The 27,835-nt window shown below is 38.5% G+C and overlaps 2 protein-coding genes and 1 pseudogene across 2 annotated transcripts; 1 reads left to right on the top strand and 2 right to left on the bottom strand.

Annotated features, from left to right (window-relative positions):
- Nucleotides 1-1,403: 1,403 nt before the first annotated feature.
- LOC110693006 lies at nucleotides 1,404-3,020 on the bottom strand (annotated as a pseudogene).
- A 651-nt stretch (nucleotides 3,021-3,671) lies between these two features.
- Nucleotides 3,672-6,231, bottom strand: LOC110693000 (protein LOW PSII ACCUMULATION 2, chloroplastic-like). Its single transcript, XM_021870105.1, has 2 exons — nucleotides 5,614-6,231; nucleotides 3,672-4,176 (listed from the first exon to the last, which is right to left on the bottom strand). Exons 1-2 carry the CDS (start codon nucleotides 6,047-6,049, stop codon nucleotides 4,031-4,033), a joined length of 582 nt encoding a protein of 193 aa, XP_021725797.1. The 5' UTR covers nucleotides 6,050-6,231; the 3' UTR covers nucleotides 3,672-4,030.
- A 6,450-nt stretch (nucleotides 6,232-12,681) lies between these two features.
- Nucleotides 12,682-27,513, top strand: LOC110692994. Its single transcript, XM_021870090.1, has 14 exons — nucleotides 12,682-13,074; nucleotides 14,241-14,374; nucleotides 14,491-14,646; nucleotides 14,737-14,848; nucleotides 14,968-15,325; nucleotides 24,550-24,763; nucleotides 24,882-24,971; nucleotides 25,685-25,940; nucleotides 26,193-26,305; nucleotides 26,417-26,515; nucleotides 26,632-26,679; nucleotides 26,787-26,897; nucleotides 27,014-27,104; nucleotides 27,196-27,513. Exons 1-14 carry the CDS (start codon nucleotides 12,762-12,764, stop codon nucleotides 27,318-27,320), a joined length of 2,220 nt encoding a protein of 739 aa, XP_021725782.1. The 5' UTR covers nucleotides 12,682-12,761; the 3' UTR covers nucleotides 27,321-27,513.
- The last annotated feature ends 322 nt before the right edge of the window (nucleotides 27,514-27,835 follow it).

Here is a 27,835-nt window from a genome sequence, read left to right as displayed (position 1 = left end):
TGAATTACGGGAGAAAGGGAATCCTCCTTGTATGATCCTCCCCCGAGCTGGCACCCTTGGGAGAGTTCCGCTCCGGCGAGGGTGATGGTGTAGGGGTTTTAGGCTTTTCGCCCGCTCCTTGACGGAGGCTTTTGCTCTTGCGGTTCTTAGCCATTGCTACTAAGATAATTGCAAGATGATCTTGGTTAGAAATTTGGCTTAAAGATTTTTGAAAGTCTTCCCCACAGACGGCGCCAAATTGTTTCGGGTGAAAACAATGGGACCTTGCTGAAGGTCCGCTGAAACGGAGAAGATTGGATTCGGTCCAAGTTATGCTGGGCCGAAGGTTTCCTGCACAGTAAACACACGTAAACTAGCCTCGGGGGTGTTGCCGAGGAAGGCCCCTCCGATGCTAAAGTCAGTACAATGTGTAGAAAGAGAACACTATGCAAGAGAATTAGTTGCTTGAGGCTTTGCTTGAATATATGAGAATATATGAATCTATCAATCAATCCCCTAATGTATGAATATTGATGGCTTTTATACCTCTTTATACATGGAGAGGTTGGGCCTTTGCCCAATTGGCTTACTTTGAGGGCTGACCTTTGACTTTAGCACAATTGGAGAGTTGAACCTTGACCTTGGGCTTTTAATTGGATCATTTAATGCCTAGGCCCAATTGGACTAAATTGGACCCAAACAAGAGTAGTTCCACTCAGATTCAGATGGGTTGGTGTTTGAAGACATGTTTAGTATGATGTGTGTTAGTGATCTAGATTTTAATGTGTTATATTGACATTTACATTGACTTTTTACAAGCATAATCTAATTCACCTTCACATGGCTACTAACACGGGCAGATCAGGGAGTACCTATCCATGCCACGGGATTTAAAAATAAAACTAGTGTGTAGCCCAGGCATTACACCGGTTGCTACTTTTATTAGACCTTGTGATTATCAATTATATACATTTATTTTCATAATAACATATTTTATGATTGTAACATATTTTATGATTGGTTTAGATGGTTAAGTAATAATCTTTCTTATACAAGGTTGGGTGTTCGAATTCCGGCTTCCAAAATGGGAGTACAGAAGCAAGTTGTGGCTTTTGATTTTAAATGCAAACAAACTTGGAGAAAATACTCACAAGCTAAATAGTGACAGATTAATGCAGTGATACAGAGCTCCCACCTCCCAATCATAATGTTAGCCTGTTAGGGGCTCCCATAGTCCCACCTTCCAATCATAATATTAGGCAAAGTACCCACGAGATGTCCTTGTGAATTGAGTTTTTTTTTTTTTTTTTTTTTTTTTTCCTTTCTCATCAATTTTCCATGGTTTCTCCAATTTCTCATCAATGCAGGGGTCATAAGATTCAAAGTGGCTCATATAACACATTAACTAAATTTAAACTATGAAGTAAAACAAAATGAAAAATATCCAATAGCCATGATTAAACTAAAGCTATCATCTCTCAATACTTAACATCTACAAACAACTAACTAATAAACAACAAGTTGATCAATGCTCAATCATCTTCCCAACAAATTATTTTTAATATTCAAGTCCATCTTATACAAGATTTTTCCAATTGCAAATAAATTCCCGAAATTCAGCCAAGGAAACCATTAGATAACAACTATGGTATAACAAGATTTGAAACAGAAGAACACATTATCAATCACCTTAGTTAATCAACTCTGATTATGGATAAACGAAGCGACCCGTTGACGAATAGCAACAGCCTCAAGATCCATATGATTAGAGTAATGAAAACAATGCTCCTTATCTTTGTTCTCCATGATCTCAACCTTACCTTTCCACCCACTCTTGGATCAATTCATCAACATACATCTTTCCAACACCATACAAAACGTCTTTCTCAGCCAGCAACACCAGCACCCTGTCACATCCGATTCGAGCTAGATCCTCTACAGCAGGTTTCATCCTAGGATCTTTAGGCCCTAAATTTGTAGGACACATGAACATCCACATTTTATCATCTTCCCCAAAATAAGGATGAATTAATATCATCCCTTCAACCTTTGCATCCCCTTGTAGTCCTAACGATCCTACCTTGGATAATAATGTGTGAGATATGTTTCCTCCTGCTGAATCTCCGCCGACAAAGATTCGGCGGAGATCAGCATGATCGTTGATCCATGGTTCAGGACCTGAGCCTTTACTGTGGGACGTCACCCACTCGAGTGCGGTCCATGAATCTTCGTAACACGCGGGGATAGGGCGTGTAGGGAATAGTCCGTAATCAACCGAGACAACCATGGCGTTGGCTTCTGCAGTGATCTGGGAGCCGAATCGCGTGTAATCCTCCGAGAAGGCGGATTGCATGCAGAAGCCACCGCCATGGATGTATAACACGACAGGGAGTTTGTGTGTGGTGCACGCGTTTGCAGATGCATACGATGAAGGGAGGAAGATTCTGACTGATACATCAGATGAGATTTGAACATCTTTGACTACGACGTCGGCTGTAGAGCCAAAGGAAGGTGGAACTTTGACTTTATGAGATGGGGGACATAAGACATGGATACGACCGTCTTTCAGAACATTGAAGAAGAGAAACTTTTGGGCGATGTCTGATTCAGAGTAGTTCCACTCAGATTCAGATTCAGATTCAGATTCGAATGTGAATGTGTTGGAAGACATGTTTTGTCTCCTAAAAAAGTGGTTGTTTTGGGTGATTTTAGTGAGGAAAGAAAATTTGGGTAAAATTGGGGATACAATTAAAGGGGTAGAATGAATTGTTGGTTTTTTAGGGGAAGTGAAGAATGTATGATTGTTTGATTTTTTGGATATGACAGTTGATAATCGTGGACCTTTTCTTATCCAGAAATGGTTGCTGAATATTCTAGATGTCGACGAGGCGACGGCAAATGCGGTATTCACCACATTAGGCATGGTTACTGAAATTTCTAAATGTCGTGTTGCCCTTAAATTGTTGAGTACGGTAGATGTTAATGAATTCGGGTCGGCAACGATTATTGTCACATGTTTTTATAATAGATCTGTCACTTTAAAGTCCTAACTAGTCACATAAATCCTTGAATAAGGATTAATGAATTTTTTATGAACTTTACTGGTGAATCTGTACCATCTAAACCAAGCGGCTTCAGATAACAAAGGTTTTGACAGCATTACTGGATTTGTTATCTGTGTTCTAGAGTAGTGTCAATTAAAACCGAGCATGAGGCTTCAGAACTGGAATAGATAACAGAAGCCGAACATGAGGCTTCTGACCTGGGATAGATAACAGAAGCAAATCTCCTCATCAACAGCTACTGGCTTACTGTTTATTTAATATGGAGTACTTTTCTTCTTATTACATCTTAAAAGTTAAAACTGACAGGAAGGTTCTTACCAAAACAAGCCATGATGATGCAATGGCAGGAACTCAAACTCAGTTTCCAAATTAGCACTGTCTCTCTAGAAAGTAAAGAATAAGTCGATCCTGATTCCTGAATGAAAGAGGTCTATTTACTTGCATCCTCACAATGCCACATTCAGTCCTGCAGCAGTGCGTCTGCACTTTTCTGATCTTCATCAAACTGTTTTTTTCAACAGTTAACTCCTTCATGCAAACATACATGTTGCAGAAGACTCAAATATAATGCCGTGTTCTATAACAATTAAAGCACCATTTGTGCAATGAATAAGTTAAGCAAGCATAATAATAATATTGGGAATCATTATTGAAAAATGAAGACATCATGCCACCAAGTCTGCAGTTGCTTACATTATCAAAAATGTTAAAACTTGCAGTGTTTTAAATCAGTAGAGCTGAACATACATCTAATTCACCATCTCAAATTTACATAAATACAGCTTTACATACACTAGACAATAGGAATACAGGTAACAAAAGTCTCTACCCTGCACCCAGCAAAGTGCAAGCTTTGAGTCAATCACTGCTTCTCAATTGAGTTCAATGACAATAAAAATGTATACAATCCAGCATCAGTGAATGTGAGAGTGCTAAGAACAGAGGGGCAATATCAAATGTGCCAGCGGCTCTAATTAAGAAAACCATCATTTTTCTTCTCTTGCATTTTCATTCTGCAAGTATTTCTGAACACCATATACGACTGTTCCAGCAACAAACAAGAACACTGTGGGAGTGAAAGATGGGTACAGAAACTTTACGAGGAACTTATCCCACTCTTCTGGAAGTAATCCTGTTGAAATGAAAGAACAAAAGGTCACTAACATAAAAGAAGACAACTTTTGAGCCTAAAAGACAGCATCGCAGATTCCTTAACATGTGAAGAATCAGATCATAGTTAAAAAGCAGTAATAACACTGGCTAAACTGCTTGTTTACAAAGTGTAGTGGAGAGCGGTAAATAAATTAAAGTTGTCAATTTCAGAACATCACCATCAAGCAAAATTCTTGAAGGAGAGTATCACAAAGATGGTTATTGTTTAAGCTAACAGCTAAGGTCAGGGAAGACCAACATTACCACAACTCAAGCAGGCTTGACCCTAAGGAGGAAAGCACGTAGGGTTCTGGTTGACCTTTGAAGCAACTTTCAAATGATGTATATCCTACATTCCTACAGCATTTGACTAGCTTCCCGCAATCAAAGATAGACAACCAGGCTGCTAATTGAAGAGGCACGGGTTGCATACAGTTCCTACCTCATGGCCTTGACATCTATGTACATCATTAAAATGCTTTGATTCTTTTAATCATCTATCCCAACCCCTCATACACTCACACTTACATCTCTCATGGTAGGACAGTTCTTGTCATCTCTAAGCAAAATATATTACCAGTCCATATTAAGAGGAATTCTCTGCATTCAAAGCGAGAACCAAAGCAATGTTGATGCTACAAATGCGATATCTCCTTACACCCAACTTATAGTTTGACAAACTTGATGGTGTCAATCACGCCATAAGATAAACTGATGTTTCCGGTTTCCCAATACTAGCCAAAGCAGCTAGGATCCAGGAGGAAAGGTGGGTGTATGATTTTGTGGTCACAAAAAGCAGACTCTTTCTAGTCTATCATCAGTACCTACACTGGTACAAAAATTCTCTTCATGTTTGCTAAATTTTGTATTTACAACATTGATAAACTAAATACAATTATCTTTGCTAATGTGATAAGAGTTTGCCAGGTTCACCTATTTTACTTTCCTAGTCCTCACAATTCATGTACCCCATTGCATTGGCATTTCAAAGCTTAATTAAGGCCATGCTCCAATCTTAATGACAAAAATTACCAGAAACAATTAAACTAGGCACCGAACCGGGATTCTACCACATAGAACTTAATCATTGTTCTTCTAACAAAGATACCTCCTAGTTGCTGTCGCCGGGCGGGTTAGGAAGGTCAAATGTATGCTATCTCTAACACAATTCAGTAGACCTCTGATTCAAAAGGCTAATTCACTTAAAATTTACACCAACAAAGTATAAAGCATGATATATTGATAATTCACATACTTAAAAAAACACTCCTCTACACATCATTAGCAAAAGCTTACTAATTTCCAAACATACAGAGGAATTACTATAAATACAATACTCAAATTCTTGAATTAAATTGACCGTATGATAAATTAATTAAGTACATAAAATAAAAAATAATATATGATAATCAAATACCTGAGGCAGCAAGAACAATGCCCTCAACAAGAATAACACAGCCAAGGCCCAACCAAGTAAGCAAAAAAGCTCTTTCATTCACACCTTGTTGATTATCTTCCTCAACCCCATTTTTTTTACCCAAAAAAGCTGGTTTTTCCACTGGATTACGCCGTATAATTGAAGCTCTTTCTCTCTTCCCTTTCTTCTTCCCAGTTGAGGATGATGGTTTGGGTAATTGGGTTGACCCGAATCCTTGCCCGGTTGAAGAAATGGGTTTTTTATCAGAAGATTGCTCAATTGGGTCATTATTAATGATGGGTTTTGAAGATTGAGATTCTGAAGATGATGAATCTAGACAAAAGATGGTGAATTTGGGTTTGGTTGGAAGAGTTTTGAAGAGTAAGAGATGAGGTTTATTGGTGAAGGAAGAGGATTGAAGGGAAAGCAGTGCCATTTTTTTTCTAGTTTATTTTGTTTGGTATTTTTACATTTCTCTCAGACTTTTGGTTTATTATTTTGTTCCATGTTTTCTTGGAATTGGGTCATTTTCCCTCTTTTTTCTATCCATTTTAATTATCCTAGAATTCAGAAACATGAAACTTGAAGAGTGTACACTACTCCCAAATCCCAATAAGGTTTGACTAAAACAATACAGTATACATTTTGTCCAATATTCACTTACTCAAATTTGGTAAGAACAGCATAAACTATTGTTTAGGTGTGTATAACACGAAGTTTTAAGTGAAATCATAAACAACTCAAATTTTGGGGGTTGGATACGATAAATGACATAAACAATTTCCATGTGTCGGGGATTCCACTTAATACCGAAAAATTATAACTTATAGTACACAAACCTTCATTATTAATTACTTCGTATTAGGCCTATAGTATTAATTACGAGTACTTCGTATTAGGCCTATAGTATTAATTACGAGTACTTCGTATTAGACCTATAGTTAAAAATCAAGGATATGAGGTGAGACCGTGAGAACGATACTACTGATTACTGAAGTATTACTCTATCACCTTATTCATCCCAGCCTCCTTTCGATATGAATGATGTACTCCGTGTTACTCCGTATTTTATTCCCCTTATTTTTTGTGAAACGCTAAACATCGCCCGCAATTTACCATATAAAGCCCACAAATATGATATAGTTTGACCATTATGCCCTTTTTCTAAAATTGAAATAATCTCGGTGTAAAAAATGTGGAGCCGTACTGGCTCGCCGGGGGAGACCGGAGGGCAGGCCGGAGATGCGGGGGACGCCGGAGGTACGTCGTCGTCGACGGAAAACGAGGTAAGTCACCGTTAAAATTCACGGTTTACCGTCGGAGTGGCTCCGGCGCCTAGGGTGGACGCCCAAACCGTAGCCTGGACGTCCAAGCCAGACGCCAGAACCACCAAAGTGGCGTCCAGCCCAGACGCCCAGACCACCAGACTGGCGTCCTGGGCAGGCGCCACTCCACTGGGTGAGGCGGCCCTGCCAGGCGCCAGTCCAGTGGCTGTGGCAGCCCTGGCAGACGCCACCCTTATAAATTTAATTTTTTTTTCTTTTTTGATTTTGTTGTTGTTTTTTATTTAATTTTTTTAAAAAAAAAATCGAAAATGATTTTTTAAAAAAATTCGAAATGGGTTTTTTTTAAATTAAATTTGAAAATTCGAAATAGGTTTTTTTAAAATTAAATTTGAAAATTCGAAATGGTATATTTATAAATTTAGTTTGAAAATTCGAATTGGGTTTTTATAAAAATTAAGTTTGATTATATATAATTATGCTTTTTTTTGTGTTAATTCTGTGTAAATATAGAAATTAAATGTATTATCCGTTAAATGAATTTATTGTAATATATAATTGATGCAGGAATATGGTGGAGACGGAAATGATTACAGTGGGATATTTGGACATGATGGTCCATTCGAAGAAGCTCAACAGGCGATTGATTGGGCAAAACAGGTTGCAATTGCAGCTGGATTTTGCTTGGTAGTAGTAACTCATAAATCTCAACGGGATGGTAGAATGGATCGCATTTTGAGATGTGACCGTTATCGCAAAAGAGAAGAAAGAGATTTTCGTACAGCCACTCGGTTTGATACAAAGCGGAAAGGTTGTGGGTGTGAGTTCAGAGTAAAGGTTCGACAACTACGGAGTCGTGACGGTTGGGAAGTGATTGGTTACTCTAAATGGGGGTATCACAACCATGAGATGATAGTATATGAAGGGGGTCATCGACAACTGAGCGGCTTAAGTCCTGCTGCGAAACTAGTTGTGAAAGAAATGAGTGATGCTCAAGTGAAGCCTGCTAAAATATTAGCATCTGTGTTAGAGAAATTTCCAGAAGACCATCCAAACCGAAGACACATCTACAACGTCAGACAGCAACTCAGGTTTGAACGGTCAGAGGGAAGGAACCCTATACAGCAGCTGCTACACCAGGCACAATCACGTGGTTACCTGTTCTGGTTTGATTCTGATGAAGATACAGCGGAGGTGACTCATCTTTTCCTTGTGCATCCTGATTGTGCTGATATGATCAAGTCTTGGCCATTTGTGATTTTGATCGACTCAACGTACAAGACAAACAAGTACAAGTTCCCACTGGTTGAGATGGTACCAAGGACTGGATTGATTCATCGACCGCTGCTTTGGATACACTGTTCGCTAGACTGAACAAGTCAATTGAAACTCAGAAGAACGACATCAGGAACTCTCTAGAGGACTCCAGACGACGACATGGTACGATGTATAGCCATTTTATATTTAAGATTCTCCATGGTCGTGTGTCGCACTACTGCTTGGGGTTGATTCTCACTGAGCTGAACAGGGTGAGGGACTTGGCTGACGAAGTGTATGCTCGGTGTGGGTGTACTATTTCAGTAACTCATGGATTACCTTGCGCATGCACCATTCACCGCGTTATTACAGAAGAAAGGGCGTCGTTACATGTTGATCAGGTCCATTCATTCTGGAGGACGCTTGTTATTGGTGAGCATGCAGACAATCAAACGGCCGACCGTGAACAGGAGGAGTTGGAGCAGTTCCGTTCGATGGACGACCGAGTGTCCTCCAGCCATCCTTCTATTATTCGTGACGCTACTCATGTACTTCATGACATGTTCCACCCGTCTAACTTAGATTATGAGGAACCCGAAGGAGTTGACCGTCCTCGAGGTCGACAACGGCGGAACAGGAGTGCGTTTGAGTATATCCGTGGTCTTGGTCGTGGTCGTTCTCGTGGTCGGACATCGTCATCTAGTCGTAGTCAATCTTCATCGTCTGTGAATATGCCCCTGAGAACTGGTACGTTTTGGTTGTTTTTATTGCACATAGTTTTAAAGTGTTACTCCTGCCTTCTTAACTGTCTATAATTATATGGTGAATAGGAAGAAACGATGTTGATCAGTTTTCGTACAAGGAAAGGATACCTGCGATCATCATGTCGTACTTGGAAGGGTGGAATGATGTAATCGGAGATGGTAACTGCGGATTCCGGGTCGTGGCTGATGTTTTTCAAATGGGCGAAGACAACTACGGTTTGGTGCGTGAGTTGATGTACAGCGAAATTGCCTCTAACCGAAATGTTTATCGTCATGTGTACCAGGATGACTTGGATGGCGCTCTGCGGCGTATCCGGTGGGGAGGTGGACCTTGCGGCGAAAATCATTATTTTGACGCGCCCCTAGATCTGTTTGCCGTTGCAAACATTTACAAATGCGCAGTCATGCATTTCGGCCTGGGAGTGCATAGTCAAGCTTATTATCCTTGTACCACGGTTCTCCCTTGGCGGTCGCGTGAGATTGTCACCACACCGGTCAGAGAGCTAGCTATTGCGTTTCTTGGATCGTCATACAGACATTTCATCCGACTAGACATGTCAACCGATTTTCCAGTGCCACCGATTATACCTCGGTGGTACAACATTCGCACAGCGAGCGTAGAGGGTTGGGATGCGCTATATCGTGATCGGATCCACGAATGGAACACCCTAGCTGCATTTTAGTTTTTCATGTTTACATTCTTTATTTGTAATCTTATTTGTACGTTGCTCTTTTAATGAGAACATTAATATTTTATATTGTATTGCTTACTGCATTCTATATGTTGCATGGGTAAGTTGCGCGGATCCACGAACGGTTATATCAAAATTTAAAAACAGCACTGATAATATGTTTAAGTTGGAAGCTAAAAGAACAATCTAAAATGTTACAATTTTACAACATAATGTCCAACATAATGCTCTATAAATAAAATACAATAACCATCAGTAATCCCTCCTCGACGACGACTCCCACTGCGCAAGGGTGTGTTCCAGACTATCAACAACAGCTCTCCCTGTTGCACTCATGCTGTCCTTCTCAAGAGAGAGTTTCTGTACGTCCTGCATTATTTTTCCCATCCACTGCATACAACAAAAAACAGAAGATGAAATACAATAACAACATATAAAACTTAATTAAAAGACAACGATAAATATAATAAAAGACATACCGCTTCCGTGGCAGTAGGCGGTGGCACATAATCATCATCGCTGTGGTCGAGATCTGCGATCAACCTCGAGTGCGAATACCGGTTGAACCATTCCATGTAGTAATGGTCACACATGGGAGTAACCCCAGAGGGCGGCCGCTGCAACTCCGCAGTCCATAAGCGGGCCACCATCGGAAACTGGTCCCACGTCCCGGTCATGATATCCGGCCATTGCACGACGTAGTCCCTCGACGATGCAGGTCGGACCGCCTTCATCGGGCATGCCGGGGGAGGAGGGACAACTTGGACAAATCCAAGCTGGCGAAGACAACGCTGGGGCATGTACGCCTCGACGATCTCACGATACTGAATGAGTCCCGTGTACAGGGTCCTGGGTACCCTAACACTAGGGTTCGGGCCGAAAGGCATCCAGTTCACCTGTACAATAACAACATATAAAATTTAATAACATGAATATAATATGTGCAAATAATAAAATGTAAACTCTATAAATAAACGTTACCTCTAAGGGGGACAGCCTGTCCAGCAATAACCGTATCGATCGGAGGCGGTCAACGGACTTCTTCTCCGAGCGCGGACTCCACGCACAAGCACGCGGCATCCCCTCATCAATAGGAACTGGGTCACGATGTGGTCGCAATGCAGGAAAGTACTCGTATATCCAGGTCTGCAATAGAGTTAGACACCCAGTGATACCTGCCGCGTCAGCCCGACTCGCAAATCCTAGTTGGCGATACAAATACGCCAACGTAGCCGATCCCCAGGAAAACTGGCCTACACTGTCGGGGTCACACGCCTCTACTATGTCGCGTGGCCTGAGCTTGTTTCCGCCGCTCTTATCCGGAAACAAGGTACATCCGAGGAGTAGAAAAACATAAGCACTCAGCTGTGCGTCGGGCGTCCTACGTGCACTGGGGTACAAACACCGCTGCAACACGGATGCGATCTTCACACCTCTGTGTTCCCAAACACCTAGCGCCTCGGTGTACAGTGCAGCCCTGTCCACCGCCAACAACTCCGCCAGCGAATCTGCCTGATCCGCATCAGCCACAGCACAAAGTCGTTTACCCTCAACACGAATCCCCAGAATGGCCTCGACGTCATGTAACATGATCGTCATCTCACCGAACGGAAGGTGGAAAGAGTTTGTATCCGGCTGCCATCGCTCAATGAAAGCCGTGATCAGCGTACTGTCAATCTTATCGTGCATGGTGGCAGGAACGTGATTCACCCCAGTGCCCTCCAGTCGCTCGAACATCTCGCTCTCCGCCGGCCAGGCCTCAGCCCATGTACGCAAAAAGCTACAAGTCTTTTCCCGGGTATGACATTTCAACAACCCCGTAACTGAAGGCCTCTCCTGGTCCTCCCAAATACGGGCAGCTATGTGTCCTAGAAAGCTAGGAATCACACTCCCGTCAACAGGCCCACCGGGCACCTCACTCCTAACAACCCAAGAATCATTACCGGCCCTCGACCGTTTCCTGCTTGCCCCAGATACAGTGGACGCAGATGATGTGCCAGATCTACTAACAAACCTACCACCCCTACCCTTACGCACCTCCACCATATGCGTCTCGTACATGTCATCAACCCTCTGACTGAATGGACCGTAATCATCATACGGTCCACTGCCATCGTCCACATCCTCATCCTCATCTGCGCCCTCCTCCTGCTCCTCCTGGTCACCCTCCTCAGCATCATCATCGTCATCCTCATCCCGACGGTGGATCCGTTCTCTACGAGCTGAGGCCAAAATACCACGGGATCTGACATGTCTATGCCCCGACCTCTCCACTGAATAACTTCTACTAAGAAGCTCTATATTCTTCCCCGCACCATGACGACCCAGTGAATTCTACACAAAATTTTAAAATATATAAACATACAAAAATTTATACGATAAATAATCATCATCGCAAATCAAATAAACTAAAAACATACAAATAATTGTAAACAAAATATAAACGTAGAAAAAATACAACGAAATTGAAAAAATTTATAAAAATAAACAACAAAATATAAAAACAATTCAAAAATATATTACACAAAAAAAAAAAAAATTAAAAACAGTTTTTTAAAAAAATATAAAAAAAAAAAGGGGGGGGGGCGCCCTGGCTGGACGCCCAGCCAGCGGTGGTGGCGCCAGCTGCAGACGCCGCCACCAGTTGGCTGGCGCCTGGGCTGGACGTCACAGCCACGGCTGCGGCGCCTTGAAAAAACGCCACAACCGTGGCTATGGCGTCCAGCCCAGGCGCCAGCCAACTGGTGGCGGCGTCTGCAGCTGGCGCCACCACCGCTGGCTGGGCGTCCAGCCAGGGCGCCCCACCGCCGTCACGGCGGTTTTTCCCTTTTTTTTTTTTTTTTTAACAAAATGTACCTTTCCTCCTTGGGACATCCTTCCCTCCGTCGCCGTTGCCAATTCCTTGCCTTGCCGCCTCGACATTGCCGTTATTTGAATTTTTTTTTTTTAGAGAGGTTGAAAGAAGATGAGCAATGAGAGTGTGAGTGAGTGATGAGAGTGTGAGTGTTTTTTTTTTTAAAGTCAAGGGCAATTTTGGCAAACCAAGTGAATTTTGTGGGCTTTATGTAGTAATTTATGGGCGATGTTTAACAAATCATTTTTTATTTTTTTTCTCCTCCACAAAATAGAAAAATAAAAAATGATTTTATGACATGGGCAAAATGTTCATCAATCTAGTGGTTTCTCTCTCCTCCCCAAAAATGGCGTTTCTCACTCAACTCCACTCTCTCTCTCTACCCTCCACTTTCCTTCCCAAACCACCTTCTTTCAATCGCACCTTTTCTCTCTCCTCGAAGACGAAAACCAAGCCACAATTTACAGCTCAAACCAACAACAATGGCGGCGCTGCTGTTGTCTGGTTCAAGCATGACCTTCGAATCGACGATCATCCCGGCATTGTTTCCGCCGCTTCCAACTTCTCCAATGTTGTCCCTATTTACGTCTTTGATCCTCGCATTTTATCCCGTTAAGTCTATTTCTCTTTCTTTTTCTACTTGAATTTTAATTTCTTTGGTAAAATTTCGGAGAAATTATCTGAATAAACGAGTTTAACCATCCATGAATTGGGTTTAATTTTCTGATTGATAAGCTGCTTTGATTTATTGTCTCACATTGATTAGTGATTCGCTTAGTATTCAATTTTATATATGAAATTTATTAATGTATGTAATTTGTAGCTTTATGTTTAGGAGGGAAATGAAGAAGCTTTATATTTAGGAGGGAAATGAAGAATTAGAAGTTATGTTACTTTTAGTTGTATTTAGGAAGGAAATGAAGAATTAGATATTGGTTTAATTTTGTATATCCAATTCATTAATGTATTTAATTTTTTAATTTAGTTATATATATAGGAGGGAAATGAAGAATTATGAATTGGTTATTTAAGGTTTTTTATTTCCATGATATACACTATACAATTGAGAGTAGATTTGCAAGCCTGTAAATGTTGTGATTTGAATTGTGTTTGCAGAGTGGCTTACACAATGTACTTTTGTTTGTTGTCGATTTTTGTGAGTTATCCTTCCGCGAGGGCTATGATAGTCTAGTCTTCCCTATATCGTTCCAATAAATCAAATGGCACAAACCTTAGAATGCCAACATGGGCCTTCTTTGTTCACAATGATCTGTGTGAATTTGACTCTCACACTTCTTAGCTTAGTTTAATGTAATTTGCTAAATTCTAGTGAAATGAGTGTGGATTTGTAGCATTTGAAGAACAAGTGTCATTAGAGATTTATAGATATTGTCGTGTAGAGTATGGACCCCATTGCTTCAATAGGCATTAAAGCTTAAAGGATGTTTACGATGACAGTCATTCTCACAGCTATATTTACAATAGGGCAGAACTGCAATAGACTTTAGAGTTGTACTTTTCTTTCTTTTTTTTTTTTAGTTTTTACTCTTTGCTTTGGTTTGGTCCGAATGACCGATAAAGTAAATTTCCACTAACAAGGATTATTGAGAGGTGGGTTCTTTGTTGTCACTGCTAGTATTACAGCTATTCTCTGTTCCATGCTATCTAAATAGTCATTCCTCAAAGTGCTAGCAAATGTGGACTGCCTCATGGGTGTGTTTATTGTGACCAAAGTATATTGTGGAGGCTTATTTGTAGTGACATATGGGTACTGCAGGTTTTCCTGATGAAATGGTAGAACTGCTTCTTCTTGCTGTAGAAGACTTAAGGAGGTCACTTAAGGAGCATGGTTCCAATTTGATGATCAGATCTGGGAATGTGGAAAGCATCTTAAGAGAACTAGTAAAAGAGGTTGTTACACATTAGGTATACTTAAATGCGATAATTAATAGTCAGTTTGTGAGAACATTGAGCATTCATAGTTTCACTTTGTTAATTTTATAAATGAGTACTTATTACTCAAACAGATTAAAGCAACCGTATTATTTGCGGAAGAAGAGGTAGAATATGATATGCGTTCTTTGGTTGCTACTGTTGATGATTCCCTAGCAACAGATGCTGTTCTAGATTGGAAACCAAAGATTGAGGTGTGGAGGACGTCTTTTTATGATGCAAAGTTGATGGTGATTGTCTCATTCTCATCTTAGTGATTACATTGTTTCATTACTTTCATGTATGCTTGACAAACATTGTGCTCACTAATAAACATGTAGAGCTTAGATGACTTACCTGCATTCTTTGGAGATGTGAAGAAACCTCAACACAATGATGTTTCATTGCTTGGTATTCCAAGATTTCATGGATGCTTTATGGACTTGGATTGGGGTGAGCTATCTTGTCCTCATTAAACCTTGTCTCTTTATCAGTTGAAGCGTGAATGTTTATTCTAGCGTTCCTACTCTATGCTGAATTTGTCATCAATAATGTCCATGGACTCATATCAGGTCATCTTCCCACTATCGATGATGTGTGTACATTCATGGACTATCATGCAAATAAAGAAAAAGAACAATGGAATTCCATGAAATGGAATTCCATGAAACACACTTCAGCAGAAGCTGTATTGAGAATGGATCACATGAAGCTGCTAAAATCCGGCAGCCCTGTGCCCGGGGAATCTAGGGTATCACAATTAGGGAGCAGCAGTCAAATTTCCAATGAAACTCAAAGAAAGAGGCTGAAAAACTCTGTTTTTGGTACAAGTAAAGGAAACATAGTTGCTGGCGGAACAGAAACTGTATTGAATGCATTGGCTGGGTATTTGAGATATCTGGAAGGAACAGCACGAGATGACTGGCAAGAGTAAGTTCTATTGTGATGATCTTTTCTTTAGCTCATTTTGGCTTGAGTTCCCTTTCACTTTATCTAATACTTCCTCCGTTTTCTTTTACTTGCAACACACCTTTTAGGCACGCAGTTTTAGGAGATGATTAGTGAGGGTAAACGAGCGATTTTATCAATATAATATTTACACAAAGATTAGAATAAGGTTAAGTATCATTTGTAAAAATTATAATGAATATATAATTGTTTACATTACATAAACCCGACCTCAAAACACGTGCCACAAGGCTGTGTTGCAAGTAAAAAGAAACGGAGAAAGTACTTAATTGACAACACAAATAAAATAAGACAAATGGTTTCATAGAAATTTTGATGGATAAACTTTTCTTGCTGAATTTTTTAGATTTATAAGTATTTGATACTACCCTGAAATTATGTAGAAGGCATTGCAGGTACAAATAGAGTTGTCAATTCAGGTAAACGGGTCGGGTCAATTCAGGTTAATTCTATAACCTATGCGGGTCGGGTTTGGGATGGGTCATGCTTGAGTCGGATCATACTTCTTATCGGGTTTGGGTCGGGTTACATTCGGGTCAGGTGAACAATAGGTCGGGTTTTCACGGGTAAAAACGGGTTATGGTATTTCTCAGGTTCGAGTAGCTTTGGTTCAAGTCAATAATTTGCGAGTTAGAATCAGGTCGAGTCATTCTCGGGTTTGAGTCGGGTTCGGTTCAAGTCAATAATTAGCGGATTATAATCAGGTTGGGCCATTTTCAAGTCGGGTTCAGTTCAAGTCAATAATTTGCGGGTTATAATCAGGTTTGGTCATTTCTAAGTCGGGTTAACCTCGGATTCAAGTCGAGTTATGTTCAAGTCAATAATTTGCAGGTTAAAATCAGATTGAGTCATTTCCATATTCGGGTTCAACAAACTATAAATAGATAATTATCATTTTTATCAAGCTAATAACTTCATTTGACTATAATATATATGGAAATATTCTAGGGAACTATAGTTTATAATTTAGAAAGATAATTATCTCCTTTGACCATACAACAAATATATACTATATTTAAATCTTAAATTTGAGGATGATTCTACTAGACAAAATGCTTTGATCAACAATAATAAGGTGGTCTAAATTGCATTTAAGGTGATCTGAAATCGGGTTAGGAACAATTTGGGTTGAATTTAGGTCGGGCCAATAATAAGTTGTGTTAATTTCGAGTCGGGTTAGTAACAGATCGGATTGAATTTTTGGTTGGGTAAGTAATAGATATGGTAAAATTCAAGTTAGGTCAATAACAAGTCGGGTTGAATTTGGGTCAGGTCAATCACAAGTAGGGTTTGATTTCGGGTCGGGTTTATAACAAGTAGGGTTAAATTCGCGTCAGGTTAAAAACTGGTCGTGTGGAATTCAAGTCAGGTTAGTAACAAGTCGAGTTAAATTCGGGTTTTGACAGAGTAAAACGAGTTTAGGTCAATTTCGGTTCAAGTCGGATTAGTGCAACCTAATTAAATAAACCGTTGTGAACCAATAAATCGGTGCAAGTTGTAAACCCAGTAAATTGGCCGTTTAAAAGAGAATTGAATGGCTCCACACACTCAATTGGACTCCCGGAGGGTATTGGGAAACATGGTAAACATATCAACAATTTTTATTTCCGGGCGAAAAAACTCAAAAAATTCCAAAATTGAAGACTAATATCCACGCTTTTTGAGAAATTTTAGAGGTTTCAAGGCTCGGTGTCGAAAAGTCTTGAAGTCCTATAGGTTACATTTCAGAATCATATAATGTCGTTTGGAACCAAATATGATCATTATTTGTTGTCATAAATGTTCGTGGTAGACTTAAATTAATGAAATCAGTACAAGTTGTAAACCAATAAATTTGTCGTTTAAGGCGAATTGGATGGTTCCACTCAATCGGACTCCCGAAAGGTATTAGGGACCATGGTAAACATTTCAGCAATTTTAAATTGCGGGCGAAAAAAAATCTAAAAATTTCAAAATTGAAGGTTAAAACCCACGCTTTTTGAGAAATTTTGGAGATTTCGGGTCCCGGTGTAGAAAAGTATTAATATTTTAGGAGATACATCTCGGGGTCATATAATGCTATTTGGAACCATATATGATCATTATATGTTGTCATAAACGTTCGCAGTAGGCTAGACTTAATGAAATCCGTGCAAGTTGTAAACCGGTAATTAAATTGGCCGTTTAAAGGCAAATTGGATGGTTCCACCAACCCAATTGGGCTCCTGAAGGGTATTAAGGACCATGGTAAACATTTCGGCAATTTATATTTCCAAACGAAAAAAAGTCAAAAAAATTCCAAAATTGAAGGGTAATTCCAAGTTTTTTGAGAAATTTTGAAGGTTTCAGGGCCCGGTGTTGAAAAGTTTTGAAATTCGATGGGATACATCTTGGAGTCATATAATGCCGTTTGGAACGAAATATGATCATTATTTGTTGTCATAAATGTCCGTGGTAGGCTTGATTAATAAAATCAGTGCAAGTTGTAAACCGATAAATTAGTCGTTTAAAGGCAAATTGGATGGTTCCACCCACCCAATCGGACTCCCGGAGGGTATTAAGGACCATGGTAAACATTTCGACTATTTTTATTTCTTGGCGAAAAAAGTAAAAAAATTCCAAAATTGAAGGCTAATAATATCCACGCTTTTGAGAAATTTTGGAGGTTCCGGAGCTCGGTGTCAAAAAGTCTTGAAATTTTATGGGATACATCTCGGAGTCATATAATGCCGTTTGGAACCAAATATGATCATTATTTGTTGTTATATATGTTCGTGGTATGCTTGAATTAATGAAATAAGTGCAAGTTGTAAATCGATAAATTAGTCGTTTAAAGGCAAATTGGATGGTTCCACCCAGCAAGGTATTAGGGAGCATGGTAAACATTTCGGCAATGTTTAATTCCGTGTTAAAAAACCAATAAATTTCAAAATTGAACGTTTATATCCACGCTATTTAAGAAATTTTAAAAGTTTTGGAGCCCAGTGTAGAAAAGTATTAATTTTTTAGGGGATACATTTTGGGGTCATATAATGTTGTTTGGAACCATATATGATCATTATATGCTGTCATAAACGTTTGCAGTAGGCTTGAGTTAGTGAAATTCGTGCAAGTTATAATCCGGTAAATTAGTCGTTTAAAGGCAAATTGGATGGTTCCACCTTCCCAATTGGACTCTCGGAGGGTATTAGGAACCATGGTAAATATTTCGGCAATTTTTATTTACGGGCGAAAAAAATGAAAACATTTCAAAATTGAAGACTAATGCTCATGTTTTGAGAAATTTTGGAGGTTTTAGGGCCCGGTGTAGAAAAGTATTAATATTTTTAAGTTTACATCTCGGGGTCATATAATGCCGTTTGTAACCATATATGATCATTATATGTTTTCATAAATGTTCGTAGTAGGCTTGAGTCAATGAAATCAGTGCAAGTTGTAAACCGGTAAGTTGGTCGTTTAAATGCTAATTTGATGGTTCCACCCATCTAATCAGATTCTCGGAGGATATTAAGGACAATCGTAGACATTTCGGCAATTTTTATTTCCTGGGGAAAAAAAGTAAAAAAATTCTTAAATTGAAGACTTAATATCCACGTTTTTTTAGAAATTTTGGAGGTTTACGGGCCCGATGTCGAAAAGTTTTCAAATTCTAGGGGATGCATCTCGGGGTCATATAATGCTGTTTGGAACATATATGATCATTATTTGTTATCATAAATGTTCGTGATATGCTTGAGTTAATTAAATCAGTGCAAGTTGTAAACCGGTAAATTAGTCGTTTAAAGGCAAATTGGATGGTTCTACCCACCCAATTGGACTCCCGGAGGGTATTAGGGACCATAGTATACATTCCGACAATTTTCATTTCATGGCGAAAAAAATGAAAACATCCTAAAATTAAAAGGCTAATACTCACGTTTTTTGAGAAATTTTGTAGGTTTTAGAGCTAGGTGTAGAAAAGTATTAATATATTTAAGGAAACATCTCAGTGTCATATAATGCGGTTTGGAACCATATATGATCATTATATGTTGACATAAATATTTCGTAGTAGGCTTGTGTTAATGAAATCATACAAGTTGTAAACTGACAAATTGGTCGTTAAAATGCAAATTAGATGCTTCCACCCATGTAATTGGACTCCCGGAGTATATTAAGCACTATAGTAAACATTTCGGCAATTTTTATTTCCTAAGGAAAAAAAGTAAAAAAATTCCAAAATTGAAGACTAATATCCACGTTTTTTGAGAAATTTTGGAGGTTTCGGAGACGGTGTCGAAAAGTCTGAAAAGTCCTGAAATTCTAGTTAATATATCTCGGAGTCATATAATGCTGTTTGGAACCATATATGATCATTATTTGTTGTCATAAATGTTCGTGGTACGCTTGAGTTAATGAAATCGGTGCAAGTTGTAAACTGGTAAATTGGTCGTTTAAAGGCAAATTGGATGGTTCCACCCGCCCAATGGGACTCCTGGATGGTATTAGGGTCCATGGTAAACATTTCGGCAATTTTTATTTCCGGGCGAAAAAAAAGTTAAAAATTATCAAAATTGAAGGCTAATATCCATTTTTTTGAGAAATTTTGAAGAATTCAAGGCCAGTGTCGAAAAGTCTAGAAATTGTAGGGGATACATCTCGGGGTCATTTAATGTCATTTGGAACCATATATGATCATTATTTGTTGTCATAAATGTTTGTGGTAGGCTTGAGTTAATGAAATCGGTGCAAATTATAATCCGGTAAATAGGTTGTTTAAAGGCAAATTGGAAGGTTCCACACTTCCACCCACCCAATTGGACTCACGAAGGGTATTAGGGAACATGGTAAACATTCCGGCAATTATTAACTCTGGACCAAAAAAGTTTTAAAATTCCAATAGTAAAGACTTTTTTATCCACGCTTTTTGAGAAATTTTTGAGGTTTCAGGACCCGTTGGCGAAAATCCTTGATATTCTAAGGAATATATATCTCGGGGTCATATAATGTCGTTTAGAACCATATATGAACACTATTTGTTGTCATAAATGTTCATGATAATTTTGAGTTAATGAAATCGGTGCAAGTTGTAAACTAGTAAATTTGTAGTTTAAAGGAAAATTAGATGGTTCCACCCACCCAATTGGACTACCGGAGGGTATTAAGGACCATGGTAAACATTTTGGCAATTTTTTTTTTTTTTGAGGAAAAAAAAATCAAAAATTTCCAAAATTAAAGGTTAATGTCCATGCTTTTTGAGAAATTTTGGAGGTTTAGTGGCCCACTGTCGCAAAGTCTTGAGAATTAAGGGAATACATATGGGGTTCATATAATGTCATTTGAAACCATATATGATTATTAAATATTATCATACATGTTAGTGGTTGGCTTGAGTTAATGAAATCGATGCAAATTGTAAAAATTGGTCGTTTAAAGGTAAATTGGATTGTTCCACCCACCCAATTGGACTCCCGGAGGGTATTTGGGACCATGGTAAACATTTCGGCAATTTTTATTTACTAGAGAAAAAAAGTCAAAAATTCCAAAATTGAAGACTAATATCCACGCTTTTTGAGAAATTGTGGAGGTTTCGAGGCTGGTGTCGAAAAGTCTAGAAATTTTAGGGGATATATTTCGAGGTCATATAATGTTGTTTGAAACCATTTATGATCATTTTTTGTTGTCATAAATGTTCGTACACCCTCTTGAGTTAATGAAATCAGTGGAAGTTAGAATCCGGTAAATTGGTCGTTTAAGAGCAAATTGAATGGTTCCACCCACACAATGGGACTCCCGGACGGTATTAGGTAAAATGGTAAACATTTCGGCAATTATTTTTTCTCAGGCGAAAAAAAGTCAAAATTTTCAAAATTAAAGGCTAATATCCACGCTTTTTGAGAAATTTTGGAGAATTGGGGGCCCGGTGCGAAAAGCATTAAAATTCTAGGGGATATATCTTGGGGTCATTTAATGCCGTTTGGAACCATATATGATCGTTATTTGTTGTCATAAATGTTCGTGGTAGACTTGAATTAATGAAATCGGTGCAAGTTGTAAACCAGTAAATTGGTCATTTAAATGCAAATAAGATGGTTCCACCCACCCAATTAGACTATCTGAGGGTATTAGGGTCCATGGTAAACATTTCGACAATTTTTATTTTCTGGCAAAAAAAGTCTAAAATTTCCAAAATTGAAGGCTAATGTCCACGCTTTTTAAGAAATTTTGGGGGTTTAGTTGCCCGCCCGATGTCTCAAAGTCATGAGAATTTAGGGAATACATCTAGGTATCATATAATGCCATTTGGAAGCATTTATGATTATTATATGTTATCATAGATGTTAGTGGTAGTCTTGAGTTTATGAAATCGGTGTAAGTTGTAAGCCAGTAAATTGGTTTTTTAAAGGCAAATTGGATAGTTCCACCCACCAAATTGGACTCCTTGGGGCTATTGGGGATCATGATAAACATTTCGTCAATTTTTATTTTCGAGCGAAAAAAAGTCTAAAAATTCCAATTTTAAAGGCTATCCATGCTTTTTGAGAAATTTTGAAGGTTTCGAGGTCCGGTGTCGAAAAACCTTGAAATTTTAGCTGTTTGGAACTATATATGATCATTGTATGTTGGCATAAATGTTCGTGGTAGGCTTGATTTAATGAAATTGAAACCGGTAAATAGGTCGTTTAAAGGCAAATTGGATGGATACACCCACTCAATTGGACTCCCGGAGGGTATTAGGGACCATGGTAAAAATTTCGGCAATTTTTATTTCTTGGTGAAAAAAATCGAAAAATTCCAAAATTTCGACATTTTGAGAAATTTTTGAGGTTAGGTACGGTGTCGAAAAACTTTGAGATTTTAAGGTATACATCTCGAGGTCATATAATGCCGTTTGAAACCATATATGATAATTATATGTTGTCATAAAGTTCGTGATAGGCTTGAGTTAATGAAATCGGTGGAAGTTGTAAATCGGTAAATTGGCCGTTTAATGGCAAATAGGACGGTTCCACCCACCCAAATGGGCTTGCGGAGCGTATAAGTGATCATGGTAAACATTTCGGCAATTTTTCGAAAAAAGTTAAAAAAAAAATCCTAAATTGAAGTCCAATATCCATGCTTTTTGAGAAATTTTGGAGGTTTCGGGGTTCGGTGTCGAAAAGTTTTGAAATTTTAGGGAATATATGTCGGGGCATATAATGTTGTTTGGAACCATATATGATCATTATTTGTTGTCATAAAAATACATGGTAGGCTTGGGTAAATGAAATCGGTGCAAGTTGTCAATTGGTAAATCGGCTGTTTAAAGGCAAATCGGATTTCCACCCAGCCTGGGTACTCCCTAAGGGTATTATGGACCATTTTAAACATTACGACAATTTTATTTTCCGAACGAATAAAATTCTAAAAATTTAAAAATTGAAGTCTAATATTCACACATTTTGCGAAATTTTGAAGGTTTCGGGTTTGGTTCGGGTCAACTCGGGTCAGGTCAATTTGAATTAATTCCATAACTTATGCGGGTTGGGTTTGGGTTGGGTCATGCTTGAGTCGGGTCACGTCGGGTCATACTTCTTATTGGGTTTTGGTCGGGTTTATTACAGGTCGTGTTACATTTGGGTCGGGTGAACAATAGGTCTTGTTTAATTATGGTTTTCACGGGTTAAAACGAGTAAGGGTAATTCTCGGGTTCGAGTCGGGTTCGGTTCAAAGTCAATAATTTGCGGGTTAGAATAGGTCGGGTCATTCTCGGGTTTGAGTCGGGTTCGGTTCAAGTCAATAATTTGCGGGTTATAATCAGGTATGGTCATTTCCGAGTCGGGTCACTCTCAGAGTCAAGTCGGGTTATGTTCAAGTCAGTAATTTGCAAGTTCTAATCAAGTCGGGTCATTTTCAAGTCAGGTCACATTCAGGTTCAACTAACTAAGTAACTATAAATACATAATTATCATTTTAATCAAGCTAATTTTTTCCTTTGACTATAATATATATGACAGTATACTAGGGATTTATAGTTTATAATTTAGGAAGATAATTATCTCCTTTTACCATAAAACAAATATATACTATATTTAACTCTTAAATTTGAAGATGATGATCCTTTCTTTTGTTGGTCTGGACCGACTTGGTCTCCCTAGACAAAATGCTTTGATCAACAATAGTAAGGTGGTCTAAATTGCATTTAAGGTGATTTGAAATCGGGTCAGGAACAATTTGGGTTGAATTTAAGTCGGGTCAATAACAAGTCGTGTTTATTTCGAGTCGGGGTAGTAACAGATCGGGTTGAATTTTTGGGTCGGGTTAGTAATAGGTCTGGTAAAATTTCGGGTCGATTCAATAACAAGTCGGGTTGAATTTGGGTTAGGTTAATAATAAGTTGGGTTGATTTCGGGTCGGCTTTGTAACAGGTTAGGTTAAATTCAGGTCGGGTTAGGAACGGGTCGAGTTGAATTCAGGTCAGGTTAGTAATCAGTCGGGTCAAACTCGGGTTTTGACGGGTTAAAACGGGTTTGGGTCTATTTCGGTTCAAGTCAGGTTCGGTTCAGGTCAATAATTTACGGGTTACATTCGGGTCGGGTCATCCCCAGGTCAGTTCATGTTCGAGTTCGGGTTTCACATACGCGAGTCAACTCGGATCTAGGGTTGGTATCAGGTCGGGTTTGGGTCACCATTTTTTTGGGTTCAGTTGGGTCGGTTAATAATCGGGTTTGAGTCGGTATTTCGGGTCGGCTCAACTTTTGACAGCTCTAGGTACAAATTTGTAAAACCATATGCTTATATTTGGTTATTATTGTTTAAAAACATATGTTGGGACAATTCAATATTAGAAGTGGATGTATTTGTATGGGACCGAAAGTGAATATATTTGTATGGGACTGAAAGACTACTTGCTTGGTTAATGCTCAACACTGACCAATTCGCCTAAACATGCATGAATAGATTGCAACATTCAGATTAGTCTTTTGCTCTACAAATTTTCAAAGGTGCAGATATCATGAAATATAAAAAGGGCTGTAGAATTTTTAAGGTGTTAGACTTCAGCATTTTTGTTTCTAATTTCTATTGCTGTTCCAATATCTGCATGAAATGTACTTGTTATCCCAGTAGAAGAATTATAGTATGTGGCTTGTCCTCTGTAATTATTGCTAAACCAAGACTTGTTAAGTCACTCCAGTGTAAATTAATCTCCCATTGAGTTTATAATTCCTATCCTGATGTGGTTTCAGGATTCACCTAAAGTTGAGGGAGACTGAAATCCGAACTGGAGCTTCATTTGGAGCTCTTTTTGGATCTGCTTTGCAGCTTGGCACCATATCCCGTAGGAGAGTATATTATGAAGCAATAAGATATGAGAAAGAACGAAATGGTGGGTTTTTATCTCCATTTGGGTATTCTACGACAACAGTTGCTGCTGCCATTGATGCAGTATGCTCAATAGAGGTGTGAGGATTGATAACTTGACTGAAAGCTGTCTTTTTTTTTTTTTTTTGTTTTTTTTATTAAACAGACTTTGTTTTTCTAATTGTTGTCAGCTAATCCTTCTAAATATTTGTGGCAGTGGTATTGGCTTCTGAGTTTGAAAAGCTTATCTCAGAGGGAAGAACCGTACTCTAAAAGACTGTGGAGATGGAATGGCCACCTAATTCAGGTATGTTAATTGATAGGGAATGGGTGGGGGATGTATGTTTCGCTCGTACCCTTTTCCCGTCTATAGGGAAGTTGACTCTTGTTGGACCAACTTATCTTTGTTCTAAGAAATCTTAACTATGGTGTGGGCTTATGGAGTTTGGAGCTCGAATAGGGCATGTAGATGCTGCTACTGTCTTCAGTTTTTTTTCTGAAAAGCATTCGTTCCTTTCTTCCACAATGATGTATCTTCTCCATATTTTCGTATCATGTTGTGTTCATTTAAAGCACGCTTGACTCTCTAATTCTCTAAACTAACCTTTACCAAAAGTTCATCTGCCTTTTTGAAATGATGTTACTACTTCTGCTTGAGGAAATTTTGGTGCATTCACTCTGAGTTATTTGATTTTGTTTGAGGCAGTTTAACTGTCCTTGTCATTGTCAATGTTAGACATGAGCTTGATGGGGTTAATTCCTTAGATAGTCAGCTGGTTTGTTGATTATAGTAGTTTCCAAATGTGATATTACAAGTCCAGTCGGTGATGTAAGTGTAGGATTCATCATTCATGTGACACGGTTTTTATTTTATTTTTATTTTTTTGAGTATTTTCAATAGATTATTTTTTTTTTCTGGTTGAATATCTGAATTTCTCCTGGCATAACTGTGAATCTCTGACATGTGTGGCCAAAATTGAATTGTAGATTTTTGGCTACTAAACACTGTTCTGTTTTTAGTACACAGTTGTTGGTTGTGAAGGGCCTGCTGTTCTTCTTGTCCATGGATTTGGGGCTTTCTTTGAGCATTATCGTGACAACTTGAGTAATATAGCTGATGGTGGGAATCGAGTTTGGGCTCTTACTCTTTTAGGCTTTGGACGGTCTGAAAAGCCAAATATTGTTTACAGTGAGCTCATGTGGGCGGAATTATTACGCGACTTCATTGTTGAGGTTGTGGGTGAGCAAGCACATCTTGTTGGAAACTCAATTGGTGGTAGGTTTCAACTTGCCTTTTCTTCGCCTTTTCTTCAACAGACATTTGAATTTAATGCTCTGTTCTTAGGCCTTATTTAATTTACCTTATTTCCATTTATTTCAAGAATAGATAAGTTTAGATTAGGGTTTATAAGGGCTACCAAAGATCAATTTACCACTAAATGAAGTTCAGTATGTTCAAATAAGTTCAGATATGCTCTGTTCTTATTTCCTTCAATACCTGTTGTAATCTATGTTTTTTGAATGTCAGGATACTTTACTTCAATTGTTGGTGGTCTTTGGCCTTCACTGGTCAAATCTATTATTCTTATGAACAGTGCTGGAGATGTTTTTCCAGGATTTTCCTCTCTGCTATTCTTTAAGGTGAGGAATTTATGAGCTGTATGATTGCTACTTGAGTAGCTTTTGGAGAAGTGCTCATGAAAACTAGATTTTGCACTAAGAACAGCTTTTTTCCATCCGAATCCATTGTAGGAAAGACAAATTTCTGGGGCTGCTTGGTTGGGATCAAGAGCAATTCTGCAATACTTGAGATTTAGCATAAGAAGCCTCGTTAAAAATTGCTACCCTACTGTAAGTGGGCTCATTCACAGCTATGCTTGATAACTGTAACTTGTTCTAGGCTTTTATTATTATTTCATTTCATTCTCTTTGTTAACAATAATTTGTATGTTATTTCAAATTTGAAGCGACCTGAAAGGGCTGATGACTGGCTCATCAAGGAAATGCTTAGAGCTGTATCCTCTTCTATTAATGAGATTTGGTTTTTAGTTGCTGCTCTATTTCTGTTTTGCTTTATACTTTCCTATGTTTCAAGCATTGTCAACCTTGATGTTTGCACAAGTCATATGATCCTGGCTCGGTAGAGGTTTTAGAGAGTGTATTCAGCTTCAATTTGTCCATTCCTCTTAATCATCTTTTAAGCAGATTAACGGGGAAGGTTTTAATTATACAGGTAATTCTAATTTTGTTTGCAATATTAATAATAATTGATGATTAAGTTCTAGCTGTATATGATAAAAACTACTAGGCATTCAACTCATGTCTGATTGGTTTATTTATTTTCATCAGGGAATGAAAGACCCAATAGCTGATCCTGGTTCCAAGCTTGCTATGTTCAGAGAGCACTGTGAAGGAATCATGATCAAGGAGCTTAATGCTGGTAATTACACCTTTCAAACTCCTGAATTTATTGATGTACGAAAGTCTGAATACTTCAGTTGGATACTATAACCATGGTGTTGATACTGTAGGCCATTGCCCCCATGATGAGTGTCCAGATGAGGTCAATGCTATGATCTGTGAATGGATATCAGAGATTGAGAGCAAAATTCATTCTGAGAGCTTTGATTCATCAATCAGCTCACCATGCACATAACACAATTATGCTACCATAACCGTGTAAAAAATAAAGCCCGATAGCAAACACAATTATTTAGCCATTGGGTAATACCATTGATTTAGTTCGAAAATTATTAGGATGACTGTGTAAAGTAGCTCAAGCTTGACATGGACAAACATGTGATACAAGTATTATTAACCTATCATTTAGAAAAGGGTTCTTACTCGCACTTGTTCCTGCTTTGCAATGTCATTTATTGTGAATTTGTTAATCACAATCACATATCTGATACAAATCAAAATACAGGTAGTAAAATTTCTTAGGTTCTTTTCACTTTACAAAAATTAATACTGCATAACATTATTTTAATTCCCAAAAAAAAAAAGTTAAGTTTAACAAATATCAAGCAAAGTGAACAAAAAGTTTTGTTGCGAGTTAAAAAATTCTCCCTTAAATTCATCAAATATCAAGCAAAGTGAACAAAACCTTAATATAATTGATAGACTATAATAATTATATTATTCATTGCCTCCAAATCCTTTTGAGCTTTT

The sequence above is a fragment of the Chenopodium quinoa genome, unplaced genomic scaffold (genome assembly GCF_001683475.1).
Source record: "Chenopodium quinoa cultivar QQ74 unplaced genomic scaffold, ASM168347v1, whole genome shotgun sequence".
Taxonomy (NCBI): Eukaryota; Viridiplantae; Streptophyta; class Magnoliopsida; order Caryophyllales; family Amaranthaceae; genus Chenopodium; species Chenopodium quinoa.
This window is presented reverse-complemented; position numbering and strand designations above follow the sequence as displayed.

What these genes read in the sequence shown, in the direction of transcription:
- LOC110693000 (XM_021870105.1), bottom strand. Translation starts at nt 6,049, where the DNA reads ATGGCACTGCTTTCCCTTCAATCCTCTTCCTTCACCAATAAACCTCAT. An exon ending in CATTGTTCTTGCTGCCTCAG is followed by an intron (nt 4,177 to 5,613) that starts GTATTTGATTAT and finishes TCATTTCAACAG; the next exon opens with GATTACTTCCAGAAGAGTGG.
- LOC110692994 (XM_021870090.1), top strand. Translation starts at nt 12,762, where the DNA reads ATGGGCAAAATGTTCATCAATCTAGTGGTTTCTCTCTCCTCCCCAAAA. An exon ending in TTAAAAATTGCTACCCTACT is followed by an intron (nt 26,516 to 26,631) that starts GTAAGTGGGCTC and finishes TCAAATTTGAAG; the next exon opens with CGACCTGAAAGGGCTGATGA. An exon ending in GATCAAGGAGCTTAATGCTG is followed by an intron (nt 27,105 to 27,195) that starts GTAATTACACCT and finishes TTGATACTGTAG; the next exon opens with GCCATTGCCCCCATGATGAG.